This window comes from Anas platyrhynchos, chromosome 11 (assembly GCF_047663525.1).
Source record: "Anas platyrhynchos isolate ZD024472 breed Pekin duck chromosome 11, IASCAAS_PekinDuck_T2T, whole genome shotgun sequence".
Taxonomy (NCBI): Eukaryota; Metazoa; Chordata; class Aves; order Anseriformes; family Anatidae; genus Anas; species Anas platyrhynchos.
The window spans coordinates 3,471,857-3,499,049 of NC_092597.1; the positions used below are offsets into that span (position 1 = coordinate 3,471,857).

The 27,193-nt window shown below is 41.4% G+C and overlaps 1 protein-coding gene across 1 annotated transcript in view; it reads right to left on the reverse strand.

The window, feature by feature from the left end:
• The window catches only part of TNFAIP8L3 (TNF alpha induced protein 8 like 3), a 51,211-nt gene extending 24,495 nt beyond the window's left edge, over nucleotides 1-26,716 (reverse strand). Inside the window, exon 1 of the mRNA XM_027466912.3 lies at nucleotides 26,371-26,716. Coding sequence (XP_027322713.1) covers nucleotides 26,371-26,422 — 52 coding nt within the window. The 5' untranslated portion in view covers nucleotides 26,423-26,716. The remainder of the gene's footprint in view (nucleotides 1-26,370) is intronic.
• Between the last annotated feature and the right edge of the window lie 477 nt (nucleotides 26,717-27,193).

A 27,193-nucleotide genomic window follows, 5' to 3' on the forward strand; every position in this document is an offset into this window, starting at 1 on the left:
TTTTTGGAGTTACAGGTAAGATAGCCACCGCTGCCTGAATGTTTCAGACTTGATGTTTACTTGGGGGAAGTGACAATGCTCAACTCAGTTTTATGGCAAGATATGTCTGCATGGAGCCTTTAAAATGATCAGTGGAAAAAAAAATTCCTCTGATTCATTGCAGAGTTTGCAACATTTGGGAGCAGCATGCTGTTAACGACCAAGTTCTGCAGAGTAAAGCTGTTTGGTGTGCTTTCCCTAATTGAGATGTACAGAACTGAATGGAATGAGCCGAGCGTTAGCGGGGCAAACCAAGGAGTGATGCTTATGCAGGCATGACTAACTGCAAGAGGTTAGTAACACCAGCAAAGCCACCTGCATGTGGAAATATAAAATCCTTCTCCTCCAAACAGGTACAATAATGAATGTATTGTACTCCGTTAGTCCTGACTAACACCCCTGAAGCGGGAAGAAAATGAATGAAAAGCCATTTATTTCTCCAGTGCCAGAGAACAGCTCTTAAAACCCTGCTTTGCAGCAGTGCCCTGACTGGAAAGACTGGCGGCTCAGGGGACTCTGGGTTGCCAGCCTTGGCACCTCGCTGATTTTCGGTAGTATTTGTTTCCTTTTTTAAACTGAAAGTTGAAACTAATCAAAACATACTGCTTTAACAGCCAGTGACTTCACAGCCAAGCCCTGCTTAAACTTACTCATGTAAATAGCTTTGTCATTTATAGGTTACTCTGAATGAAATGAGTAGGATTTAGTGTAAAATAGAATTTGAAAAAAAAAAAAAAAAAGATTTTTGTTCCCCCCATATCTTCCAAATGTGTCTTAATTTTTTGCCTGCACAAAGGTAACTCTTCATGCAAGCTAATGTTTAATTGTCATATTGACTAATATCCTGAAGATGAGTCAGAGCATTGCTGAAATTTGCACTGAAGTCGTAGGAAAACATAAACCCTGAATCAAAATGCATTTGCAGTTTTTCTTTTTTCTCCTGCCACAAGGTGCAGTCCCAGTCTCTGAAATTGTTGTTTGCTCTTCCTAAAATATGAAGCCAAGTCCTCTGGTATAAACTGGCATGCTTGCATCTGTGCTGATAAACCACTACAGTTGTATAGCAAGGGAGGGAGCACTGCCCTCATCAGACTTTTAATTGATTCACTGAAGAATGGTAATTACTCTGGACCTAAAAGGACTTGAAACTGGACATACATTATGGCTGTAACTACTTATTCAATTCAGCAGAAGGAAATCCATAAATTACAGGCTACCTTTAACTTTAATATAAACAGGGAACTTTCTTATTAAACTACTTTGAAAATGTGGAAGGGTTGACATATTGTTGGAAATGCATGTCTTTTGGACAGAATTCCATAGAATTTCTTGACATTCTCCCAGGCTGTCAGACAGCCCTTTCTTCCTGTGCCTATTGTTTGCATTAGCTTTGCTGCATAGATTTTGGCTGAAAAAGTGAGTTCATGTTGTGCAATTGGGAATCCAGCTCTTTGCTCCTCTTCAAACTAATAGAGCTGAAGAGCTGATATTGACCTTGGTTTGAGGACTCAGTGCCCTTTTGGCACACACACAAAGCTGTGCATGTGTACGTACATATATATACATACACATTTTATTTTGAATACATATGTATTTTAAATTTTCTCAGGAAACTTTCCATTCTGAATCAGAATGTGGTAGCATTAGATTTTGCTACTTTTCAGCAGTGTAAAGACTTTGCCTGTTAACTGTGTCTAATCTTGCAAACACTTCTGTAGATTTCCATAATCATATAATAACTTCATCTCTGTGCCACCACAGGACTGACAGTAGTAATTGCTTCAGCATTTATTATCCACTGTCCAAAGCCTTTGTCACCTCATAGGATACCAAATGCATTTATTGGGTTATCCTACTTCTAAAATAAACAATGGATAAATTATTGTTGTCATAAAATGTTCTAAATGGCAGAAGCACTAAATGTAAATTCTATTTCTCAAGTACTGCAGGATTAAATCACATATTTTGGAAGAATTGTTGCTTATTAAGAAATTACTTATGAGTTGAATTATATCATTTCTAAATATATAAAGAGTTGGGATGGCTTCCAACTATTACTAAAGAAGCCAGCCAAGTGATGCTTTCCAATTAAATTGGACTGACTTTTCCTTATTAACTTCTCAGTGTTCGGTGTTCATTCTTCTGTTGTTCATGATTCAAGCAGACAATGCATTAACCTTGTACAACAGAAGTCTCACGCATCTCCTCTTTGGTATTCTTTCATGCAGTGGCGATCAGTAGCAGTCTCTGTAGGTGCTCTCTACATGAAAGGTTTCTTTCTTGTCCATATAACTGCTGCTGGTGATGCTTAAGTTCTTGCTTTTAGTTAGGACCAGTTATACAGAGCTTCAGAGCTTATAACTTCTGATGGCTCATTTATATCTGCATTGTTCAGCCTTTGATAATGACTGTGTTCAAAAAACTGCAGAACACAGAGCAGTGCGGAGGTGCTACCTCTGTGGTAGTACCTACACTGTTTAAGTTATGGAAGGAAATAGGTGTAACTCCATGACCTAATTTATTAGCAGGGGAATAAAGACTAATTAATTAAAAACAAAAGTGTCAAACACTAAAAAAGGAAATCCATTAAACCACAAAGCACTTCACAGAATCACAGAATCACTTCATTCCCACTTGTATTGGATGAAGTTCAGATGTTTACAGAGAGGTTTTATATCACCTATGCACCACAGCTCATGTGCTGTGTAACACTTGTACCAACTCCCTACAGAGTAAAAAATAATAAAAAAAAAATAATAAAAAAAATCATAACTCTCTACAGAGGTTTGGGTTTCAGTAAAGACTATTATAGAAAGTTACTTACCTAGGTAGAGTCCTAGACTGTAGACCTGAGTGGACATACCCAGACTAGAGCAGCTCGTGAACCTTTTCAAAGGTGTCTGTGAAAAAGGTGACTAAGAAATCCTAGCCAATTATTGGCTTAGTTTTACTATGTAAATGCTCTCAGCTGAAGAAAAGTTAAGTAATCTGCAAAAATGAAACAAAACATTGAAAATCACTGCAGTAGAGAACTGGGATGTTAGTGTTTACTCCTTGGCAGATCAGTCTTCCCATAGCTGGCTATAGTCATTGCTGCTATAGGGATCTTTGTTCTAGCTGAAGGAGTTTGTCTCCTCTGGGGTACATAAGGCCTGTCTTTATTGCTGGGTTTAGCCTATTTTAAGTTTGCCCCTCAGAGAACTATCTCCCTTTTCCAGCACTTTGGAGTAGATAGCAGGCTTGCATGGGTATCTGGCACAATTACTTAGCTGCATTACTGGTTCATCTAGACAATTGTTTTCAAGACTTAAAGGTTTCTCCTCCATTTAGCTGGAAAATGAAAACAGACTATGTTACTTGGAAAAATGACTTAAAATGATGGAAACAATTTTTGTACAAGAATGACAGAAATAACCCACCACAAGTGTATTTCTCAGTTGTCCACTGAATCAGCAGCTTATTTTGTGCTTTGCTTTTCACTGACTCGTTTCTGGGGTTTTTCTCTAAAAAGAATCTGCAGTTGGTGGGTCTGAACTGCTGTTTTCTGTCTGGAAACCAAATGGCTATTCCATAGCCTGTTTTCCAAAAGCTCCTTTTGAAAGCTGAAACACTGGACCACAGAGACCTGCCAGAAAATGCCACTGGGAATGCAGGAATGTGGTCCTTGCCTAGTGTCTGTATGTCCTGCCAGCTCCTCCCTTTCTGCTATGACAATTCATCTGCTGTAACAGCGGCTATCATTGCTTGCACCATACGTAGGAGTTTTAGCCAGTGGATTCAGGAAGCCAAATCCATTTGTCATGCATCCACATCTCCACCAGCCATTACGAGAACTTCCCTGAAATAATGTTCAACAGTACTTGGACATGCAGGCAGCGCACAGGTTTACTCAAACTGCAGTTCCTACTGACTGGAATTATCCCCTCCAGCTGTTCTGTGGGACCACATATTACGGGGTTGGAACTCACTGAACAATCTACTGTTTTCAGCATGTGCTTTTTAGGTTGGTTTCAGAACCTCAGGATTTCTGAGCACAGAACTACCACCTGAACTGATGCTTACATAAAAATGCAACTATTTCCATATGGAGATTGTAAATTGATAGGCCTTGCAGAGACTGATGGAATTATGCTTGTGAAGGATGCACCCTGAGCAGGGGCATGGATCCTGATCATGTGCAGAGCATCTCTACTTTTCCCTTATATTGCATGTGGATAGCAAAAACTGTGGCTGTTCCCCCACGAATGTAGTTCTTACCCTAAAAGAGCCTAGGAGCAAGCCAGAAGACAGGCGGTCTGTCAGGTATCACCAATTAGCACGAAGTCAATGGATGAGCCTGTAATTATTGCAGCTGAGCTACTCTGACTCATAGTTAGTTTTGTTCACAGATCAGTCTCACAAAAGATATGTTAAAGCCACTACGTTAGGCTCGGTTAGGGCTGTCAGTCCCTTAGGTAACATTCCTTACAATTAAGTGATGCACAGATTTGGGGATCAGCAGCAAAACTCACCATTCCATTGAATTGCACTACACCTCACTACATCTCCACAATGACATTCACAGGGCAATGACATCAACATGCATCTCTATGTACTTTACAGACATGCCCTTAAGTGGAACACCCATTGTGCTTTTTCCAACTGCGGTCTCACAAGCCAGCAAGTTTCCATAAAACTCTTACCAACCAAGATCAACCAGAAACAGTCATTTATAAATAGAATTGAAGGTGGTTTGTTTGTTTGTTTTGTTTGTTTGTTTGTTTTTTCACTTTTTATTTTTAATACTGTATTATCTGGCAGTAATGGAACATGTAGAGAAGCCCTGCAAAACTTCAAATTGCTTAAGGCCAACTTAAGCCCTTACTAGTATACGGACCTTAGGTCCTCACTGAAGCATGTCTAACAGAGAACCTTTTTTACCCCTATGAATTTCATGGTCACAGCTGGGACAAGATAGAGGAAGGAGTGGGAGAAGGGAAACCCTTATCCCCCTCTCACCCCAGTTCTGCTCAATTCACTCATTTCATTATGTGCTGGGCCTGTGCAATGTATCTTCCTCTGCTACCTTTAGGGCTGCAGCCATCCCATTGATTGTATGGTTTTACCTTCCTCTGCTGCTTTGACAACAGCTAGTTTTTCAGCTCACTTCCAAAATAGCACTCAACTCCAAAAATTATCATAGCTTCTTTTTGGGTCACTGCCAATGTGGCCTCTGTCGAACTGTTTATTTACAATATATACTAAAAGTCCTTTGACATCCCAATCAGTAGTAAAATGAAATAATCATTGATTTCTTACAAGATGCATCAATCTTTGTACCTTTATGGAGAGGAAACAAAACAGAGGCTTGACTGATAATGAATGATAACTTTTGAATAAGGATTTAAAACATTTTCTGCATTTTTATAATTTGAAAGCTCTCAAAGCATACTGCCCACAGATAGCTTTCATTTCTGGTTGCAGAATGCATCCTGCTTAATAAGCTGTCACCACACAGCATGTTAGCTCTAGTAGATAGCCACTAAAATGAAGGCTATCTAACAGAGTGGAGACCTAGCCAGCTATTAATGTTAACAACTAGCACCTAGATGATCTGAGTCTCTGCTCAGTGAGAACTGAGAAGTCCACTGCATTTGTGTTAGAAATGTCGTTCCGTACTAGCCCCATTAGGAAAAGAAAAATGAAACATAAACAAGTGACCTCCCTCCTGCCCCAAGCAGAAGTTATGAAAATCGTACACAGCAGGATTTCTTGTTTGATATTGTAGCTGTAATCAGAGCTACCTGCCTCTTCTACATTCTAATTTCTCAAACATTGGAAAGGTGATGTCCTAATTAAAACATTTCCTATAGGATTGTACTTAGATAACATCCAAGATGAAGTGATTCTGACCTGTATTTTGGATTTCGCCCACAATCACTTTAGAAAATAAGTTACCTATCTTTACAAGCATTCATGTACAACGCAATTTTTCTCATTTGGTAATCTCTCTGGACAGTAGCAGTCTTGACACTTTATCACTCTTTTTAGATGCCATTAGAGACACCCAAGAAGTCCTTTGTGGTTGCTGCAGGCAGAAATCTGTCTGGCCCACAAGCAGCTACTCACTTTGCAGGATCTCATTAGACAAGTTTCAGTATTTTTTTGCAGTATTACAGTTATAGAGCCTAAAGTCTGATTCACTGTATATGTCTTCTTAATGGTTATCTTTAAAGGCAACTGGTTTCTGAGGTATTTAAAATTCCCTTACTTGACTTAGTATAAAAGTAGTACTGCTGCTGCCACAAGTTTTTTAGAAAGATAATGAGAAGTCTGTCCTGAGCCTTAAATAGGGGCACTTGTTCATTCTTCTTTCACAATGAAATACAAAGTTTTCCCTCATGCTTGGAAATCAAATGATAAAATCCTTTATTTACAACTATGTATAACAAAAGCACTAGAGGAAAATTTCCTAGCAAATGAAAAAGCTAAGCTTCTGTTCAATACCATGGTGTTTACGTTTATTCAAACAAATCAGAAATGCAGATGACAAGGATAAACAGGTATATTTATGTAACCTAAACATTTGTCTCCCCGCATAATTTGTACCAGATTCTTTATTTCCATACAAAAACTATACCTTCAAATTTTCTTAAAAAAAATACCAGCAGCATCTTTTACTTCTCTTAAGCTGTAAACCTCTTTATGCTTAAGCTGTAAACCTCTTTATGCTATATCTGCTATCCATCTCAGAGAACAACCCCCCATTATTTTTTAATTTAACCAGCCACATCATCTTTGTCTTTGTAGCCACTGGATTTCACGCTCAAGCTGAGAATTTTCATTAAGGTTTGCAAAATGACAGATTTTGGGACACAGCTAATCACAATTCCTTTGTCAGACACAAGTATTATATTCTGGTAAACGTGAACTTTCCAAAGCTTTACACCATTTGAACGTTTTACTTAGCACAAACCCTCAGTTCTCTAGTTGTTTTCTGTATGTAAACACAAAGTTTTTCTCTCATGCTCGGAAGCCAGCTTTGCACAGAGGCCTATTAACCACCCCTGAGAATGGAGGAGGACTGATTGCTGTGCCGGCACACTGCTGTTTCTTAGCAACCAGAAAAGATGTGGTGAAAGATGTGCAAGAGAGACCCAAACAGCATCATTTCTACATTGAGAACTTCCACCTAGATTACCTGCTAATGTGGCAGTAATTTAAGACTTCCATTTTCCTACTCCACTGCTATGTCCCTTGCAGGCTCCAACAGCGTGATTTGTATGATCCGAGATAGCACTTTCTTAAGAATTTAATTTCCACTGAGATGGTATCTGCTAGCTACTCGTGACTCCAGAAAACTTGTAAAATTTCATTAGAAAAATATTTTTCTGCTTTCTTCTCAGATAATGACTTGTCTATCACTAATTGCTCACTTGATGGGAATTTTACCAAAGTAAAACTGCAAGGTCAGGCCCTGTTCCAGTACCACACAAGAAAAATATAATTATTAATAGCAAAATTAGTAATTATGTCTTTCCTCATGATGTTAATAAAGTATTTTGAGGACTTAAATTATTTTACTGTATTTTGAAGGTACTTATTTTATATATTAAGTAATTTTACACTGCAAGACAAACAATGGTGTGACTAGTTTTCAAAAATATTAACAGAATTCAAAAAACAGTCTGACAGCTGGAACTCCGATTTCATGGAGTTTCTGCCACAGAAGGAGGGAAGAACAGTGAGACCAGTATGTAGTGTGGGCATTTATATTCCATAGGACTTTATTTCTGCACTGGGGCCATCCTGGGATGATGTCTGGGCCAAAGGGGATTGCTGCCAACCATAGTACAAGGTGCTGCCCATCAGCACAACAAGGGCATCACTGAACAGCTGCACTTGGTGCTTGAAATAGAAAAGGTGGGTGGGCGGAGAGAGGAGAAGGTGGCTATGGAAGATTTGCACTTGGGATGCACAACTTGTGAGCTGGGAGTGTGGGTCCTTAGTGCTACTGGTGTGGGGCTAAGCTGGGAGGTTTTGGGGCTTTTAGTTGTTGGAGGCTGTGTGTTTCTGTGCAGGAAGCATGCATGATGTTCTTGGGGTTCTTTCTGTCCTCATGTTTGGTGCTGGGTCGGAGGGGGCCCTGGTCTGACTTGGTGTGTGTTCTGTGCAGCCCAGAATGGCTACTGGGGCCTGCCCTGAAAATGTTTGTGACAGAGTGACCTTGCAGAGCTATGGAAAGTAGTGCATGTGTATAGAGTTTCTATGGTCTGGCTATGTTGTTCTGGCTTTTGGATCACAATAAATGTTTGTTCATTGTCTTTTGTATTGTAAAAACAAGGAGTTCTGTTTGAGGAGCGGGAGTTGCAAAAGCTTCCTGCTGAAGTAAGGAGCTTGGCTAGATACTATGAAAATTCTTTTTCTTAATGTAACAAAAAAGAGAACTCCCTCCCATTCTCTCCTTCTGCATCTCAGTTGCCTCTTTTGTTCAAAGACCCTTCTGCAAAGCTCACGTAACCATCTCTTGATAAGTTGCTCAACTAGTGTATCAACATCCTGCCTTCCTGTCTCACGCTGGGCCAACATGACCAAATAAAAAAAAGAAGTTGAACCACAATGCTGAGGAAGACTACGGCTTTCATCTTCACGACCACCAGAGGAACAGAGACGACCCCCTAGCAACAGTGCACGCAGTCGCAGAATATACCAGGATGTGCTGCGTAATCCTGGAATTACCAAGATATAAAAAGGGACCCTGGCGGGGGTGAGGTGCGTGCCGTTGGCGGAGCTGAGACTCCCCAGCTGCCCAGCACTGTTTTGCTTGCTGTTGCTTACTCAATAAATTCCTTTCTATTCTTAATGCAATGCTCTCTGAAAATTAATTAAGGGGGCAAATTATAACAAAAAGAAGAAGCCAAGTGGTACAGGTGGAGCTAGTGTTTCGGTGGCCAGTATAGCTCTGTTTCATTATCTCATGGTACTGCAAATGGTTCTGATCGACTATGTAAGCTGTTGCTTTTGCTGAAAGAAGCCAACCTAAACATACAAAAATCTCAAGCTGTAACTCTTTAGTCACAAACTGATAGCAGCATCCAGAAGGGCATTCTGCAAAGTCCTGCATGAACCAAGGAGTGACCTCTGGAGACATTATGTGTCTCACACATCCACTAAGCTTTTTGATTACGTATTTGAAAAGGAGTATTGCTATGTATTATTCATAAGCTCTAACATTTTTTTTTGTTGTTGTTGAAAATCAGATTTCTATGATAGATTAAACAGACCATCCATCTTGAGTCACTTTAGGAACAACTCTGTTTTGTAAGACTTTTTCCTACCATATATGGTTTTGTTGTAACAAGATGAAAATAATAATAATAATAATCAAAAGACAAAACAGATGTTTAATGTACAAAATGACACACTCAGGTTTGCCAGAAAGTGTATCTGCTCCTCAGCAACTGCACTTGGTATTAATTTGCCTCTTGGCCTCACAGTAGTGTTATGCTGTAAAACAACATGTAATCAGTCTCTAGGCTTGGAATAGATGGCGTATATCTAATTGAGCAGAAAAACACACTTCTCTTTTAAAGGTGTAATTCACACCCACAAAGTGCCTCTAGGCACTGAGCAACTTTCACTTACAGCTACCTATAGAAAGATAGGCTTCTCTTATTTAAAAGTGTGTGCATATTCATCTAGCTGTCAATAATGTCTCTTATGCTCAAGGCTACATAATATGCAAATAGAAGATATTATTGACAGACTTCCAGGTATAGTTTGCTGATGACTTAGACGAGCTCCTTTTCTGCTTTCAAAGCCAGCTGGCACAGAAGGTGGCTGCACCTGGCTTTCTGAAGGAACATTAGCTTCTGGACAGGTGAAGGCAGTCTATAGCTATATAGACTATATGCTATATATAATATATAATTATATATATAATTATGCCTAATATATAGGCATATATAATGCCTATATGCTATAGGCATTGCCCTATAGGGCAGTGTATCAGTTAAGAACCAGTAATACCTGCGGTGGTGTTGGGAGTGAGAAGGGGGAACAATCTCAGTTGAATCTAGTGAGGTCAGAATGGATTATGTATTTAAAAACTCATATGAATGTGACCTGATAGCATAAGATACAAGGGATGCACACTTGATTTCATAATTTAACACAATCTATAGTTTTCAAGCTAGCTGCAGAGGAGGAGAGAAATCTCTGGGTTGGTTTAGGGGAAAAGAAGAATCAAGTGGTTTTCCTTAATCTTTTTTTTTTTTTAGCTGTGTCTTGATAAGCCTATGCACATAACCTGTCTGTATTTATGTTTTGGAAATCAATGTTTGTGTTAAAATCACCTGCAATTTGGTGATTTAGGCAACTGATCAATCAACAAGGTTCAGAAGCTCTGAAGTTAAAGCCAGCAAGAGTTGCTTGGCCGTTGTCAGGACTGGTGGGCTGTCTGCATAGATACTAACTGGAGTAGTGAGCTTTTTTCAAAAAGACTGGAGCTTGTCGCTAACATGCTGCCAGTTTTGAAAATGAGGTGTTTAGGACATTTTTGGTGAAAGTTATTGCCTGCTCATATAAAAAGTAAAGTGAGGATAACAATTTGGTTTGGTGTAGAAAATCTTTGTTTCCAATGCTGATCTAGGCTTTGAATCGCTGTGTATAGTTTCAGTATCTATTTTACAGAGAAACGTGAGCTTGAAAGAAGTTATCAATCATATAATGCATTCATTTCTCTGAGATAAAACCAGCAGGCCAGATCAGAAGGTGTTTTCATCTTTTTTATGCTGTAGGTGGACTTTGGGTTTTATATGAGAAGTCCACTCAAACTGTGGTAGAACACTGTGAGGAACTCAGGTTATGAAAATAGAGTGAATCTAGGTGCTCTGGGAAACACTTCTTGCTCTGACTTAGAGTGTTTTTTTTGGGGAAGCTACAGACTTAGACCATGGTGTGTGCATCACACTCATGGAAGAAAGCCTACATCCTACCACTGATGATTGTGATCTCATTTTTTGTGCTTGATCCCACCCTGTATTTTGAAAGAATTATACTGGAAATTATGCCAGCAGTCATGAGCACATTAATTTTGGCAGACTTCTTTTGTTCTGGTAAACTCTCCTTAGGTGAAAGACTTTCTTCATTTCAGTAAGAGGCTCGTGTATTAGGAGGGGGAGGAGAAACACTACTACTCAACAGAACCCACAATTTGGAGCTATTTTTATTCTACACATGCTTTCACTGCCAGAGAGCTAGATGGTCTAAATAGGAAGCAATGGAAAGCTGAGAAAGAACGTGTTTTCTCTCTAGCTAACTTGCTAAAAATGTAGTAAGATTTTTTCTACTTTGGTTTGTAACATTCCTCTACTGTTTCATGACATGCCATAGCATTAGTTCAAAAAAGAAAAGTAAAATTGCAGTCATCTGCTTAACGTAACAAAGTCAAGTGTGGTTAAATTAATTATCAAACTGCAGCCTCTTATAAAACATTTCTAAAAGACAGTGTCAAATGCATTGTCGAATGTATTTTTCATATTCAAGTTGTCAGCTTCAATGGTGTTCTTATGGGCTGAAGCTTTCTCATTAGATACCTGTAAATGTACTTGCAGTGAGCATGAACTGCATTGGTATTAGTTTTTACTAGCTTTTAATAAACCATTGGGATCCTTGATGCACAGACTCATAACAAAAAATATTTCTGTCCTAAAAAGGACAAAGGTAAATGGATGAAGCAGACCAGAAACAGGAGGAGACAGACGCAACTGAAATACTTCCCTAAGGGTGTGATTAAGACCTTGCTGTCAGTCCAGTAATTTATCATCTGTATGCACAACCTCCCATATGATATCCTTTCAAAGGGAAATTAGACTGATATCTTTGCAGTATGTTAATACATGTCTTTAAATTTCAAATCCTTTTCACTTTGAAATTTAGGAAAGTGTTACTTAGAAAACTAAAGCAGCAAATCTTGTTTTAGAAGACATACAGATGAGTTATCTCCACCAATGCATAAAATTGGTAGCCAAACAGTTAATATCTTTTTGAAGTCCAGGCTTAATGTGAGTGTAGTATCACTAGTACACACTTTTACTGGGATATTACATGACGAAAGGAATCCTGCCACAATTTTAATGATGAAAAAACAAAAAAAAATATTTGGCCATAAATATTTTCTTCTCTTTCCAAATGAAAGACAGTGGAGTTTCTTTAATATTTGCCTTTTTTCCTGTTACTCATGCATATATCAATGTGTACTCTTATAGAACAACTCTAAATTATGTATACCCCAAATTAGCATCCCAACTGTTGAGATGTGACATCTGCATGTATCCTGGGAGTATCTCACCTACGGCCTTTAACTGTAGCCATCTAACGCTTCATCTGTGATGTCTCTGTATGTATCTGACTGTGGTATTGCAGAACTGGCCACTTCTATGGTATTTCAAATACCTATATTACATGTTTTCATGTGTATAAATACTCATCTGCTAAAAACAAAACAATGCCACCAAAACAAAACAAAACAAACAACAACAAAAAACAAACTCACCTCTAGAATTTACTTTAACTCCTGGCAGAATTCAGACTCTCAAGGCCTGAGAAATAGTTGCAAAGTGTCAAGGTGCAGGACTTCCATGGCATAGCAGCAGTGTTGTGTGTAATTCTGTTCCCCCCAGGAACGCAGCTTCCCAGCCATAAGGCTCCTCAGAGGCCAGAGTGGGGAGGCAGAGATTAATCCCCACCAGCAGGGTGCAATTTTGATGGCAGAAAAATGGTCTGTAACATTCTCTTCTTCCCCAGAGCTGTTATTCCAATTGTACCTCTTGAGAGATGAAGAACCTACCCCTAAGTTAGGTCTAATGACTTCTTAAAAAGTACTTAAACTTTGTCTTAAACATCTGATTTACCTATGTGCATCTCCCAGGGTACGCTCATTATTAGAGTAAAAAATTGTGAATCAACAGGAGAATGGCTTCCATTTTGCAGAGCACTGTTCTCTTTAATTACTAAGCTGCTTCTGATGCTGTATGTGTTTTTATGAAGGAGATTGCTTTTATATTGTTTACTGTATTCCTCTCTAGACTTTAACATGAAAAGCAAAATAAAGAAATATTGAAACCCATGACTTGGAATTACTTAGTTTTTCTTCTACATATAGCATTTTAGTAGTTGAAGAAATCTCTTTTGCTCACTCTAGGGGAGGCAAAAATAAAAGGCCTACCTATACTCTGTCACATGCTGTCCATAAAAAATATTTTTAGCCTCAAAAATTTTTAGACCACGCCAAGTTTCAAACCAAATGAATCAAAGCAGATAGTTATAAAGCTTTCAACAACCAAATTTGTGAGTCTTTAAGTTCTGTGCTGTCATGTGTATTTTTATGACTTTCACGGTAAAGAATCACAGAATCACAGAATCACAGAATTTCTAGGTTGGAAGAGACCTCAAGATCATCGAGTCCAACCTCTGACCTAACACTAACAGTCCCCACTAAACCATATCCCTAAGCTCTACATCTAAATGTCTTTTAAAGACTTCCAGGGATGGTGACTCCACCACCTCCCTGGGCAGCCTGTTCCAGTGTCTAACAACCCTTTCAGTAAAGAAGTTCTTCCTAACATCTAACCTAAAACTCCCCTGGCGCAACTTTAGCCCATTCCCCCTCGTCCTGTCACCAGTCACGTGGGAGAACAGACCAACCCCCACCTCACTACAGCCTCCTTTGAGGTATCTGTAGACAGCAATAAGGTCGCCCCTGAGCCTCCTCTTCTCCAGGCTGAACAAGCCCAGCTCCTTCAGCCGCTCCTCGTAGGACTTGTTCTCCAGGCCCCTCACCAGCTTCGTCGCCCTTCTCTGGACTCGCTTAAGCACCTTCTTGTAGCGAGGGGCCCAAAACTGAACACAGTACTCGAGGTGCGGCCTCACCAGAGCCGAGTACAGGGGGACGATCACCTCCCTAGCCCTGCTGGTCACACTGTTTCTGATACAAGCCAGGATGCCGTTGGCCTTCTTGGCCACCTGAGCACACTGCTGGCTCATATTCAGCCAACTGTCCACCATCACTCCCAGGTCCTTCTCTGCCTGGCAGCTCTCCAACCACTCATCTCCCAGCCTGTAGCTCTGCTTGGGGTTATTGCGCCCCAGGTGCAGGACCTGGCACTTGGCCTTGTTGAACTTCATGCAGTTGACCTCAGCCCATCGGTGCAGCCTATCCAGATCCTCCTGCAGAGCTTTCCTACCCTCAAGCAGATCGACACACGCACCTAACTTGATGTCATCTGCAAAAGAAGCAGTATTGCTTTAAAAGAAAGCTAAGTACTTATTTAAAGATTCACTTTCAACCTCTTTAATAACATATGAACAAACAGAATTGTCCTTTGGTCACTGATAAACTGACTAGGAGGTGTCAGCTGTCCCTAAATTATAAACCCTATTAGGAAACATTACTGCTTTATCTTCTGTAGAAGTGAGGGAAGACATGAAACATTCCACAACTAGTGTTTAATATAACTGCACATATGCTATCTGAATTTCCTTCAAATGTGGCTATGAGGAAAAAGGAAATCAATAAATGTAGAAAAGCTGTTTCAGTGATGAGTATATAATCAAAAACCCTCCTATAGTTGTGGCTGCCTGCACTGGTTATTTGGTACGTCTAGTCAAACTTCATGGTGCAAAACCAGAGGTGTTTCATGTGTAGCTTTTTACTTCCTTGTCACTGACTACAGTAACTTCAAGGAATTAAGGAATTAAATCAAGGAACTCTATTCGATATTTTTCACATTTTCATAGAACAGTGGTTTCCCAATTACCCTAAACTCCCTTCCTGCACATTGCTGTCTTAGTATTGCTCAGCTGTTGCTAAGGCAATATTTTTCTAGAGAAGAACCAAAAGGTGATTACACAGAGCTCTAAGCAAGGCAGAGCAACTGTTACTTGTCTTCTGTGTATGGATGGGAAAGCATGGACATGGTTTCTTGTGGTTCTTGTGGGGATTTCAAAGCTGCACAGATCTGAAGATATGAACATGATATGATTTTACAACCTTTCTGTTGTGCTGGGACATGTAAATGGGGAAGAGGGCTGCCCCAGGGCAGAGCTGTGCTCTTCCTTCCTGCTGGGTAGGACCAGGTATCCTCCTCTGTGCTGGCAGGTCACTTGCAAGATGCTCCTGACTGGGGACAAACGAGGGTGGGTCTGGCATTTGAGGTACATGATCCAGCAAGATACCCTGGTGCAAGGTAAGGACCCTGTTTCCAATCACCCTTGTGTTGGACGAGTGGGAGACAGAGAGTAGCTTCTTTGGTCTCGGTGCTTGACAATGCTATACGTGCATGCTAAACTTTGCTAACCTGTCAGGAGTCACGTCTACTCCAAACTCAGTCTCAGGCAAAGAAAAACCACAAAGATAAGGCAGTCTCCAAAGTAAGAGTGAGTGACTCCTCTCTGCTGAAGGCAAAGACTAGTTGTCAGGGTGGCTGCTGGCCCTACAAGGGGCAGATTCAGCTGATACTTGTTTGGTTCAGCTCATCCAGGTCAGTGGTAGAGAGGAAAAGTGGATGCAGCTGCTATGCTGGTGTTCTGGTGAACCTGCTCCTCGACAACTTCCCTGCTTCACCACCTTTCCTTAGTACATCCCTTGTGTCTGTCTTTACTCTCCTCATCTTGATGACAAAAGAATTTTGCTTCCATAAGCATCTCTTGCCTGCACTGCTTCTTAGCAGCTGCTGAAAGTTTCTGCTTGCTTCCTGGAGGCAACTTCTGAATCCTCTCACGATATCTATTCAGTCAAACTTTTTCATTAAAACACTTAAGAATATGTTGGTAAACGTGGGAGTGGTTCTGCTCTGCTTTTCTTTATTCCTTGTAATTAACCTATGTCACTAGAAAGCAGTGTCCTCCTTTGACCTCATTTGATCAGTGACAGCCACAGGCTGCTGTCTGCAGAGAAATGTAATTCTGCCCCTGGACCTTCTGTTCGAGCCCAGTGATCTGATCTTATGGGGTAAGAGTGTGCTGTTTCTTCAAGTAGGTGTTCAGGAATGCATTCTGGAAGTAAGAGCAAAGCTGCTGTTTTCTGTGGAGGTATTATTGTATTCTCATTTTCTAGCAAACATCTTATTTATCTGCTCCAATATTTCAAGATCAAACTTTCCTTTACTTGACATGCCTTGTTAATCAGGATGATGCCTATCTCATTTGCAAGCCCACTGTCTGGGTTGGTTGTTTGCCACAGGAGGCAGGTTAGTTCTGGCACAGCAGATCTGTTTCTAATACCTCTAATTAAGACAAGACGATATCCTACTCCCATCAGTTTTCCCTTTCATAGAGGGAACAGTATTTATCCTATTTCATAGTGGCAGAACTCATAAATCCAAGAATTTTTGAAAATAAATTAGTTAAACATGAGGAATCGGGTTGAGATTGGAGGAACTGAGGTTTGTGAAAGTAGTGTATTGGCTGATGTACATGTACAAGGGAAATCACAGAATCACAGAATTGAAGGGGTTGGAAGGGACCTCGAAAGATCATTGGGTCCAACACCCCTGCCAAAGCAGGTTCCTTACAGCAGGCTGCCCAGGTAGGCGTCCAGATGGGCCTTAAATATCTCCAGAGAAGGAGACTCCACAACCTCCCTGGGCAGCCTGTTCCAGTGCCCCGTCACCTTCACCGTGAAGAAGTTCTTTCTCATGTTGGTATGGAACTTCCTGTGCTCTATCTTGTGGCCATGACTCCTTGTCCTGTCCCTGCAAACCACTGAAAAGAGGTTGGCCAAATCCCTCTGTCTCCCACACCTCAGGTATGTATACACATTGATGAGATCCCCTCTCAGTCTTCTTTTCTCCAGGCTGAACAGACCCAGGTCTCTCGGCCTTTCCTCATAGGAAAGATGCTTCAGGCCCTGTATCGTCTTTGTGGCCCTCCGCTGGACTCTTTCCAGGAGATCCCTGTCTTTTTTGTACCAGGGAGCCCAGAACTGAACACAGTACTCCACGTGAGGCCTGAATGCGATCAAATGAGATCAGTAAGGCTAGAAAGTTGTGGATATTTGGAGAAGGAACACAAAATGTTAGCTCAAGAGGCAAGGATGGGCAAAAAACGAAAAGCAAAAAAGATTCCAGAGGTCGGAAGTTAGAGAAAATATCCAAAAAGTTGTTTTTCCATTTGTACAAAGGACTTAACCTCTTCAGTAGCATGTGGCAGTCAAAGGGAGGGTGTAAGGTGGCTTTTGACCTTCCTTCCCTTCTGCGTGCATTAGCAGGCTGCATGTGCTGAGCTTTATTTCAAGCCCTGTGTATCCTCCCAGGGAGCAGTTCCATTCACTGTTGTTTGTGTAGTCAAAACATCCCCTTTTACTGGTACAAGCTATTGCAGGTAGCAATTTTAACATTGAAAGCATTTACTTTCTAGCTGTTCTTTAATACATTTTTAAACACTTAGCACTGAGCAAAATCAGCAAAACTTTCTTGTAAGCTTGTTGGGCTAGATAACAACCCATTAAAAAGAAACCTAGTTCACAATCTGGAAATAGTCCGTTGGGCTGCAAGAGGTATCCTGGTCTGGAGTGTACTGGCTGATTAGCAACTGAGTGCTGGGACTGCTCTAAGCCCTTAGGAATCTGATTCAATCCAAAATTTAATGTTTGAATCATGGAATTATGCTGAACACTGGTATTCATCTGTCCTTAAAAAACATGATTTGTTCTTGGCTTTCCTTCAATTCTGTATGACTTCTGTAAAGGAAGTACTCTGTGGAGAAATACCAGCGGTGGCTGTTTTGGAAGAACATATTGGTCTCTTCTTGGAGAAAGCAGGGAGCTGGCAAGAGTGAAATCTCAGATATATCTGCTCTGAGGATACAAAGTGCTATGTCATTCCTTCTTATGCAGGATGATACCTGACATCAACCTTTAAGAACTGACATGAAAATACACTTTCACAAACAAATACAGGTGAGGAAAAAGCCTGAGCCTGGCTAGGAGTTCTCTCTGGCTAGATTTACATGATAGAAGCTGGCTTCTGATAGAGAACAACTGCTGAACAAACATTTCCTTTTTTACTGTTACAGCACCTGGTATATTTAAAGGGCACCAATTAGTCCAAGTTGGTAAGAAAGGGCATACTGGCACTCCACAGAGTTCATGGAAGTAGTCTTCACATATATTTAGGCTTGTGAACTTTTTATTCCATTCCTAAATCTGTAATCCAAGCTAATATTTTCCCCTCACTAATTCTTTATTTTCTAAGAAATCCAGTAGCTGCATGTCGTGACTGTGCTGGTTATTTTTGCATCTATGGTTAATAGTCTCCACTGTTAGGAGAAGCTTTTAAAGAAAAGATGCATCAAAATAGTAATGAGTATCAAAATAGTGAGACGCCAACTATAACTTGCTTTGAAGTGACCACAAAGATCATTCGTGATACCTCTTGCCTACTTCCCTCTGTTTTAAGAGTGAGGGAGAAGTAGTGCACAAACATACAAAGTTTAAAATTAAATGCAAGCAAACAAAAAGCATTGACATTTGTCTGACATAACACTGTGGTACAAAGTTTTTATTGGAAACATCCTCTGAAAGTTCGTCATCTTTAAATTAAATAACCTCCCGAAGAACCTCACTTTCAAAAGTCCAAGAAATGTGCAATTCTTTGATCTGCATTTGTCAGTGATTTCACCACATAAATTAAATGCTGTAGAAATTAAGGAAAACTATTTGGAGAGAAAACAGTGACACAGTAATAGTGTTAATATATGTCTTCAAAGAGAGGATTTTTTTTTTCTCTGTAACACAAGCTGCTTGGATAAACAAAATTAATGCCAGAAATAAAATGTTTGTTGGTGGTAATTAGGTGTTCTGCTAATTTATACTGTTTGTGTTTCAGAAGATTACATTTCATATTAAACAGCACCAGTAAGAAGACCAAAGGAATGTCTTTATGGCAAAATATCATAGGTTGAAATAATATTCCATCTGTTATTATGCTGATGAATGTTAGTCAAACCTAGGCTAGGGAGGCTAGACAGCATACCAAACTTTGACAGACAGCAGAATCTCTACCAAGGAGGAATTAATGTCCACTGGAAAGGACAGAGAAGTAACTTTTACTCTTTGCAGTCTATTTCATTTAAGATGGCTGCCTTTAAGAGTAGAAAATCATTGGCTACCAGGCAGGGCCTGAGCTCAGCTTGGCTTCTCAAGAGAAAGTTTTATACCACAGACCCAAATCATAATTACCGCAGCAACTTTGTCCCAGCTTTCCATAGGTCTCCCTGAACTAAACTTCTGTCAGCTTATAAGATGCTGACAGAAGCTAACTGGCAAAGAGATTTCTGCGGGGAAATGGCAAATAACTGAACTCTGACGCGGCAAGGCTTCAAACCCTGGTTGTAGCCCAAGGCAGCTGCTCTGAGAGAGGCCCACAAGCAACCCACCAGCCTGGACCAAGCGGTGCACCAGAAGTCACTGCCATGGCAAAGGCTGCAGCCTGCTCTGACCACTGGGTCTACATCCGTAAGTAAACCGGGACAGAACCTGTAGTACACACTAGAGTACGGCCATCTGGATGCAAGCTGAATTCTTTCCCACACTGCAAATGTTGTTTAATTCATACTGGCCACTGTTATCTTCCATCTCATGCCAGGACATTTTGTGGGAGGCTATCTGGCATGGGCTGGAACAGTGACAAAATATATATTAATAGATGAACAGTTTAGTGTACCACTGATTGGGCCCACAGCCAGGCCTCGCTTAGCTTATCAGAAAAGACAGTAAGTGCTTTTAGGAAGTTAGAGGGTTCACCTACTTTCCTGGGACCTGACCGGGCCTGTCACCCCAAGTGATACCAAGTAAAATGAAAACAGCAAAATGGCTTTTCAGGAAGGCCAGGTCTTTAGAACTCCCTCCCACCTAGGCTGATGTACTTGTGAATCCACCTGGCCTACCATCTTCCTTTTTACCTAGGGCTTATAGCTTTGTTCTTTTTTCTTTCTTTACCAAAAAAAAAAAAAAAAAAAAAAAAAGTGACCTACTCTTCCTGCCATGACTTTTTAGACTTTGGTGTAGATGCAAAGAAAGATGAAAGACACATCTCTTCAAAGTATGAGTTATTTTTGAGGAGACATGTATATAGCTTTATACAGCACATATGCTATTGCCAAAATGTCCTATGAAATGAAACCCACTGTCATTCCAGGCTTTTGGCAGGGCAGACAGGAATAACCACTGACTTCTGTGACAGGGTACAGCTTCATAATCCCATCTATGAACTGGTGTCAAATGTTTGCTCCAAGGTTTGTCCATATCCACTTTATTTATTTTATTTTATTTTATTTTATTTTATTTTATTTTATTTTATTTTATTTTATTTTATTTTATTTTATTTTATTTTATTTTATTTTATTTTATTTTTTAAAGTAGAGACTTTCTGTTCAGACTGCTAGAAACATATATTTAGGTGTGAACACCTCAGTTTAGGGCCCTTCATACATGTACATTCATCTAAGTGTAAAGTCTATTTCTGTGCCTGAGAAACACGAGCTCTCTGATTTGGTGAAGTCATGGCTGGCTTTTGTCTGCCATTTGTGTGTCTGTTTGGCACTAGCATGCTCTGTCTTGAAAGTAAGTAATTCTTATGAAGAATCTCAAATATTTATTCAGTAAGATAACATGAGATCCTTCATGTGCCTGTTCTCACTGCCCGAGAGTCAGTCTGCTTCATGGTGACTGGTCCTTCTGAGACCGCATGGTTCGATATGCCATCCTGCCAAATGTAGGAGGAAAATCTTGAAGATCTTTGTTTTTCATTTTTGTTAAGTGCAGGAAGGATGAGTTTTTCTTAAGGTACAAATTCCATACTGGAGCACATCAAAGCTACTGAAAAAGGGTATTATTTCATATGCTATCCACTGCTGCTGCTTAGCAGTCTGGTCCACAGATGCTCAAGCAGGTGACCTTTGGTTTCAGTGAAGTGTTTCATGAAGTTCGTATTTCCACTTGATTTAAAAAAACAGAAGCCTGAACAGGTTGACCTACTCAACCATATTGTCTATTCATCTTAACAAAAATAGGATTATTTGTGGTTTGTACTAATGTACTAACAACACAGCATGAGTGGATTCTTGCCTTTTGAAGGTGTTTTTTTGTTTGTTTGTTTGTTTGTATTCCCAGTTTGATAAGGCACCCAGTCTGACAGTCATTTTGCTAAGGAGGGGTCTGTACGTAAATCCCAGAAAGCACATGTCTTTCCTGGAGGGAAGAGTAGAATGGTTCGAGAAAACTTACCCAGTCAGGCTCTCAGGTCATGCGCCTGCCCTGGCTGCTCCTCTTTCATGGGAATTGCCTTATGACCCTGAGGTGTCTCTTGCCTGCTCTATCTTGTATCTGAGTGTCTCTGCTATGCTTGCCTTAGTTGGCAGTTTTATCTAAGCTCTTAAGAGGGTTTAGGGTATGGGACCCTCAGACATGCTAGTTCTTCTCTGTCCATCTCTTTTCAACTAGCTTTTTTTCTTTTTCAGCAGAAGGGAAGGGAGAGAGAGTCCTTTGTTAGCTGGTAGAAAGCACTTAATTCAGAAACATTCAGTAGTCTGCAGCTTCTACTAAAAATAGTGGGTTTTTTTTGTTTGTTTGTTTTTTTCCTAGCTTCAAAACTTACAACATGCTGCTATCTACCACTTCTGCTTGCTTGTCTAAAGTCCAGTAAATTTTTTTGCATATGTGACTTGGACCTTTTACATAAAAAGTGAAACATTTTCTTAAAATTGTCCCTATTCAAAGACACAGGCATTTCCTCAGGCAAAGGATACTTTGTCATGATTTAAATGTAAAATAAAATCAAATGACCAGCAAGATACTGTGAAGAGAATTACAAAATGCCTACTTGCACTTATGCAATGTCTTCAACAGTTTTTGCATAGTGCCACATATCTTATGGAACTCTCTAATTAATCTTCTGTTTACAAGGGTATATATTATATTAACACTTCAATGGCACTTAGCTGTGTAAAATGGTGTTAAAATATGCAAAAGGCTCAAAAGATTAATATCACAAATGTACAGACAGTTTACATACCATGATAAATTATTTCCAGAAAGCATTATTTTCTAAGCATTGTGAATCAAATAATATCACAGGTCCAAAAACATTATTCACGTCTGTCGTGGCTGTTTTACAGCATTAAGTAATGTTTAAATCTGTTGTTGTTTTTACTAAGAGCATATTTATTCATCAGGGTAGAGTTCAGATAATTTATCAAATTTAAAATGTGTTAATCTTTTTGCGCTGGGAGTCACAGGGTAAGATCTTGGCCCTGCTGAAGAATATAAAACTCCCACTTTCTTTATGGATGCCAGGCTGGTGATAAGGTTGTTTTCATCTTGTTCTCCCCGGCATCGCACAAACCTGTAGGCTCCACAGTGTTAATGTTCCAAAAAAAATCCTATCACCGCTTTAGAGCTCTACTTGGAGCACAAGTTGCTCTTTTTCCTAGGACAAATTTCTCTTGACTTCAGTGGGAAAGAAGGCACTGGCAACAGTTGATTCTCTGGGATATGGTAAATTTATTAAAAATAAATAAAATATATTGGTTCAGAGACAATACAGGTACTTAAGCATCTAGATATCATATGCTAGTGTAGCATAATAGTTCATTAAATAAGCATGGAAACCTATGTTCTGACCTAGTAGCTTGTAGAAAGGCTTAAAGCAATATTGCATTAGAACTATATGGCAGAATTCCTGCCTGCTTTAGCTGAGGAAGCTAGGACAATGCACTCCAAATGAAGGTCTGTTGCCTTTCACTTGCATGGAGAATCCTCAAAGCCACTGCTAAATCATTGCTGCTGGAGATGACCTGGATTTTTGTGAAATGTTAGTTTAAAAGATTGCACAGAGAATCATACTTTCATGTGGCAGGGTGCCTGTGAAAGAACTATAAAAAAAATCCACTGCTCTTCTGAAGAACTTTTTTTAAAAACAACAACAACAACAAAAAACAAACAAAAAAACCACCTCTGAATAGGTGGACATAAAATGTGAACAATGTTCTGTTCTAGGATTACTCATTCATATTCTGAAAGCTTATATTTAGGACAAGAAACACTACTGTCACAGAATAAAATTTGAGAAACTTCACCAAAGGTAGTGCTAGTAAGCATATATATATTTTTTTCTTATTTTTCATTACAAGGTACAGATTCTGGAAAGAAAAAAAAATCATGAAGATCTGTTTATTATTTATTTATTTATTTATTTATTTTTAACTGGGGGTCAACTCATGAGTAAATTTTCGAGGGGGAAAAATGTAATCTTTGACTATACAGCCAAGTCAATACAAAGCAGTAATGGATGGGTGAGGAGTCTGGTCTGATGGAAGCCAAGGTTGTGGAGCTGGATGTTCTTGTGTGCTGAGGTGTGGGGTTTTTGGTTTTGTGGTGTTTTTAAGTACAGCTAGTATTTTAAGATACTCACATATAAGGAACATTTTGCTTGCACCAAAGAAATATAAAGATGCTATCATGACAACAGATTCAGAAGACATGAAAAAATACTTCTGCTTCCTTGGAGACTCAGCTTTAAGTGGGCTATTAAAGGAAATGAGGCTGCTGGGATCTCAGAGCAAGACTCCAGCTGGCTCTTGGAAGTCAAGCACGTGTGGCAGATGGTGGGGGTGCGCAAGGAACCTTGCTGTCCTGTCCTGTTCACACTGCCCATGTCCCAGCAATGGTAGAGGGGCTGTTCCAGCAGGACAGAGCAGAAAGCTCAGTATGTACTGTAGGAGGAACGCAAGCCCTTAAGTGGGATGGATGTGCTTTTAAACATCTGTATTGCATTAGCATCGTGAAGCCCTAGAGAGAAATTACTGTACTGGGTTTGAGCAGTTGGACAACTTGAAAAGTGGGCAGTGGCCATAACAGGCTTATAGTTGTGCAAGGTGAAGTCATTGCTTTATGTACTTTAGGTGTGGAGGCTGGTTAAAGGAGAATAAGCTAGACGTTCAAGTTGACGTGTCACTTCCAGTACAAAACCCTAGCTGTTCCATACTCACTGCCCACAATCAGACCATTACTAGGACTTCATCCTGAATATTTATCCAAGGCTCTCTGCTTGCCCTATTAATCTGCAGGCAGAATGCCCCTGGTCACTAGGTCTGTGGGGTATGACAGTTCCCTGAGCAAGGTGGTGACTGAAACCCATGCTGTAGCCCCTCTGTTTCTGTGACTGCAGCAGTAACTGACAGCAGGATGCCTGAACACCCACGGCCAGAGAGATACAGCACTGCACATATGTCAGAGTACAGAAAAGGGACCAAATGAAATCTAAAAAAAATAAATCAGAAGGGGATGATGGGGGATACAAACAGCATGTAATAATTCTTTAGTTTAGGAAAGACTGATTGCAACCTGTTAAGACAAAACCACTAAGTTCTCACTCTGTTCCAGTTTTATTCTACTGCATTGGCACGTGCCATGTATGGCCAAAATACCAAATTTTTCTTCTTTTAGTACAAGGAAGGAAAAGGTGTAGAGGAGAACAATGAACATCAGCTCTTGGCAGCTAGCAAGTGATGACATAAAAAGCACTTATGGCAATCTATAGGTATTTTAAATTTATTTAAAAGGAAAATCTATTTGCAACAGGAGCAAGTTGTTGGCAAGAGCTATATCACATTAATTTCTCTATAAATGTAATGCTTGTAATTTACACTCCGTGCACTGCTTTGTATATTTGGATGAAAAGTGCAACTGTTGGTGGTCTTTGCTAGTACTTTCAGCATAACCGAGCTCTGTGACCATAAGAAGTTGTACAACCTCTTAATAGTCTTATTTCTTTAGATTTTGAGTAAGAAAATAAAAAACAAAATGTCAAGAACAAACACCGTTAGTAGTTAAAACTGGATTGGTCTGAAGCGTATGTTAGGCTAGACAAGATGACACCTATTTATTTTATCACAGAATCGTAGGGGCTGGAAGGGCCCTATGGAGATCGAGTCCACTCCTCTTGCTGAAAGCAGGTTCCCTTTATGATTTCCTTCAGTTGTTCATCACTTCTGCATTAATAGGACAGTTAAAAGATTTCACAGATTATTTGGCACTTTTTTTTTAATGGGTTAAAATGTTTGGTGTAGAAACCTTTTTTTTTTTTTTGAAGGGGATGAGGAAGAGGAGGAGGAGATGACAGCTGGGATAAAATGACATTTTCACCACGATCTGTCTAGCTTAGATTTTTCTCAAAGATGATCTCATGATGCAGCGCAGTAACTTTCTATCTGTGTTTACGATGATCTCTATGACAGCTCCTGACACTATTCCAGTTGCGCTTGCTTGTCTCCTGCCAGTTAAACACCTTCAGAGAAGGTACCCGTGACTTCCCCCGTGGGAAGCTGGCGTCACACGTGTCCCTCCCGCTCCTCGTGCCCGTCCTCACCCAGTGCCTGTCGTGGGCCAGCCACGTGTGACAGCACCGCAGCCCCGACGGTGGTAATGCCGCTGACTGAAAGTATGTGTGGAAGGGCACGGGGTGGCCCTGAGCTGGTTGCCAGTGCTGGTAGCACAAATCTACTTCTATACATACAGGGCTTGAGGCAAGTTTGGCCCCATTTACTGCTTACACGGGACACCCTTTGATTACAGCACATCAGCAACGGTTTGCTGCTGCTTTGCGTAGGACTTAGGAATGTGGAAATTTGGAAATGCAAGAAAGATGTTTGTTTTTATTTTCTCCTTCTGTCTCATCTAAGAACTATGCAGGCTGCAGCAGAACAGCAGCATTTTTATGTTGTTTTTTTGGGGGACAAGTTAGGACTCTTGAAACCAGAAACTGAGCGGCCTGGGGGCCCGGCATGCCTGGTCTCTGAGGAGCAGTCCTCCCCTCCTGCACACAGGCTAACTGTAGTGGCAGCAAGAAACTAGCCAAACCCGGAGAACTTTGCAGCCTCTGGACATAAGGCACAATGGATCGGATTTATGCCAGCGCTGCTAATTCAACCGCCCGGCACGACATGCCTGAACTGCACGAGCTGCAGGGCAGCTCTCTTCCCTAGTCGGGGCAGGAGGCAAGGAGGAGCCGGGCCGGACCCCTCCTGAGTGGGGCAGCGGGAGGCTGCTAGCCTCTGCCCGGTGCCTACCCTCCCGAGAGGCCGGGCGGCTGGCGGGGCTGGTGCCGGGCGGCAGCCGCCCGCTCGCCACAGCGGCACCGTCCCCGCGCGCAGCCCCTCGGCCCGGCACGGCCGCTGCCGTGCGAAGTGCTCCGAGGCGGCGGCGGCGGGGCGGTGAACCCCTTCCCTCAGTCATCCCCGGGCTCGCCGGGGGCCGGCCGGCAGCGGTCCCGCAGGCAGCATCTCCCCCCTTACCTGCAGGTGAGACCAGCTCGCCTTCGCTGAGCTCCCCGGAGTCCGAGTCCATGCTGCGGGTACCGGCGGGGCGGAGGGACCGAGGCTGGCCGCCGCTGTCAGGAGAGCCCGGAGCGGGGGACCGGCAGCGAGAGACCAGCGGCGCCTGCTGCCTCCTCCTCTCCTCCCAGCCCGGGCGCTGGGTCGGCGCCACCACATGCAGCCACCTCGCTCAGTGCCATTGGCTGCCAAGGGGGCGCGGAGACGGGCGGGCTCCGGCGAGGGGAGGAGGCAGCGGGGGCGCGGCGGAGAGCCGGGCTCCTCTTGCAGCCTGTTACGCAACTTCGGAGCCGCCCATGCCTCCCTGGCCTCGCCGCTGTGGCCGCGGCCTCGGGCCCGCTGCAGCCTCAGGGACGTGGAGTGGGGCTGCCCCGAGGCATCCCGGCGGCTGTGGCCTCCCCTTTGTGGGCTCGGGGTCGGCCCCAGAGGCAGAGCTACGAAGTGACGGTCCTTCACACGGGCCGTCTTTGCTTGTGGGCATAGCCCCGACCTTCAGTCATTGCTTTCTCTCTTCACAGCTCCCTTCCCTTAATCTGTTTTCTTTACAATCTGTCATTAGAGCGGTGGAGGCCAGCAGATACATAGCACTCAGCAAGTGCTCGGGGGAATATCGAAGTGAATTTTGGAGCTGCCAGTTCGCTGTTGCTTGCTGGCAACGTTTGGTAAAGGCTATGTTGGGAGATCATTTTGAACTCTGAGTCTGAAAACTTTATAGTTTAGACCACATTGCACACTTTGCACATGTCCCGCAGGCTACTACAGCCCTAAGCCATCTCCTAATTCA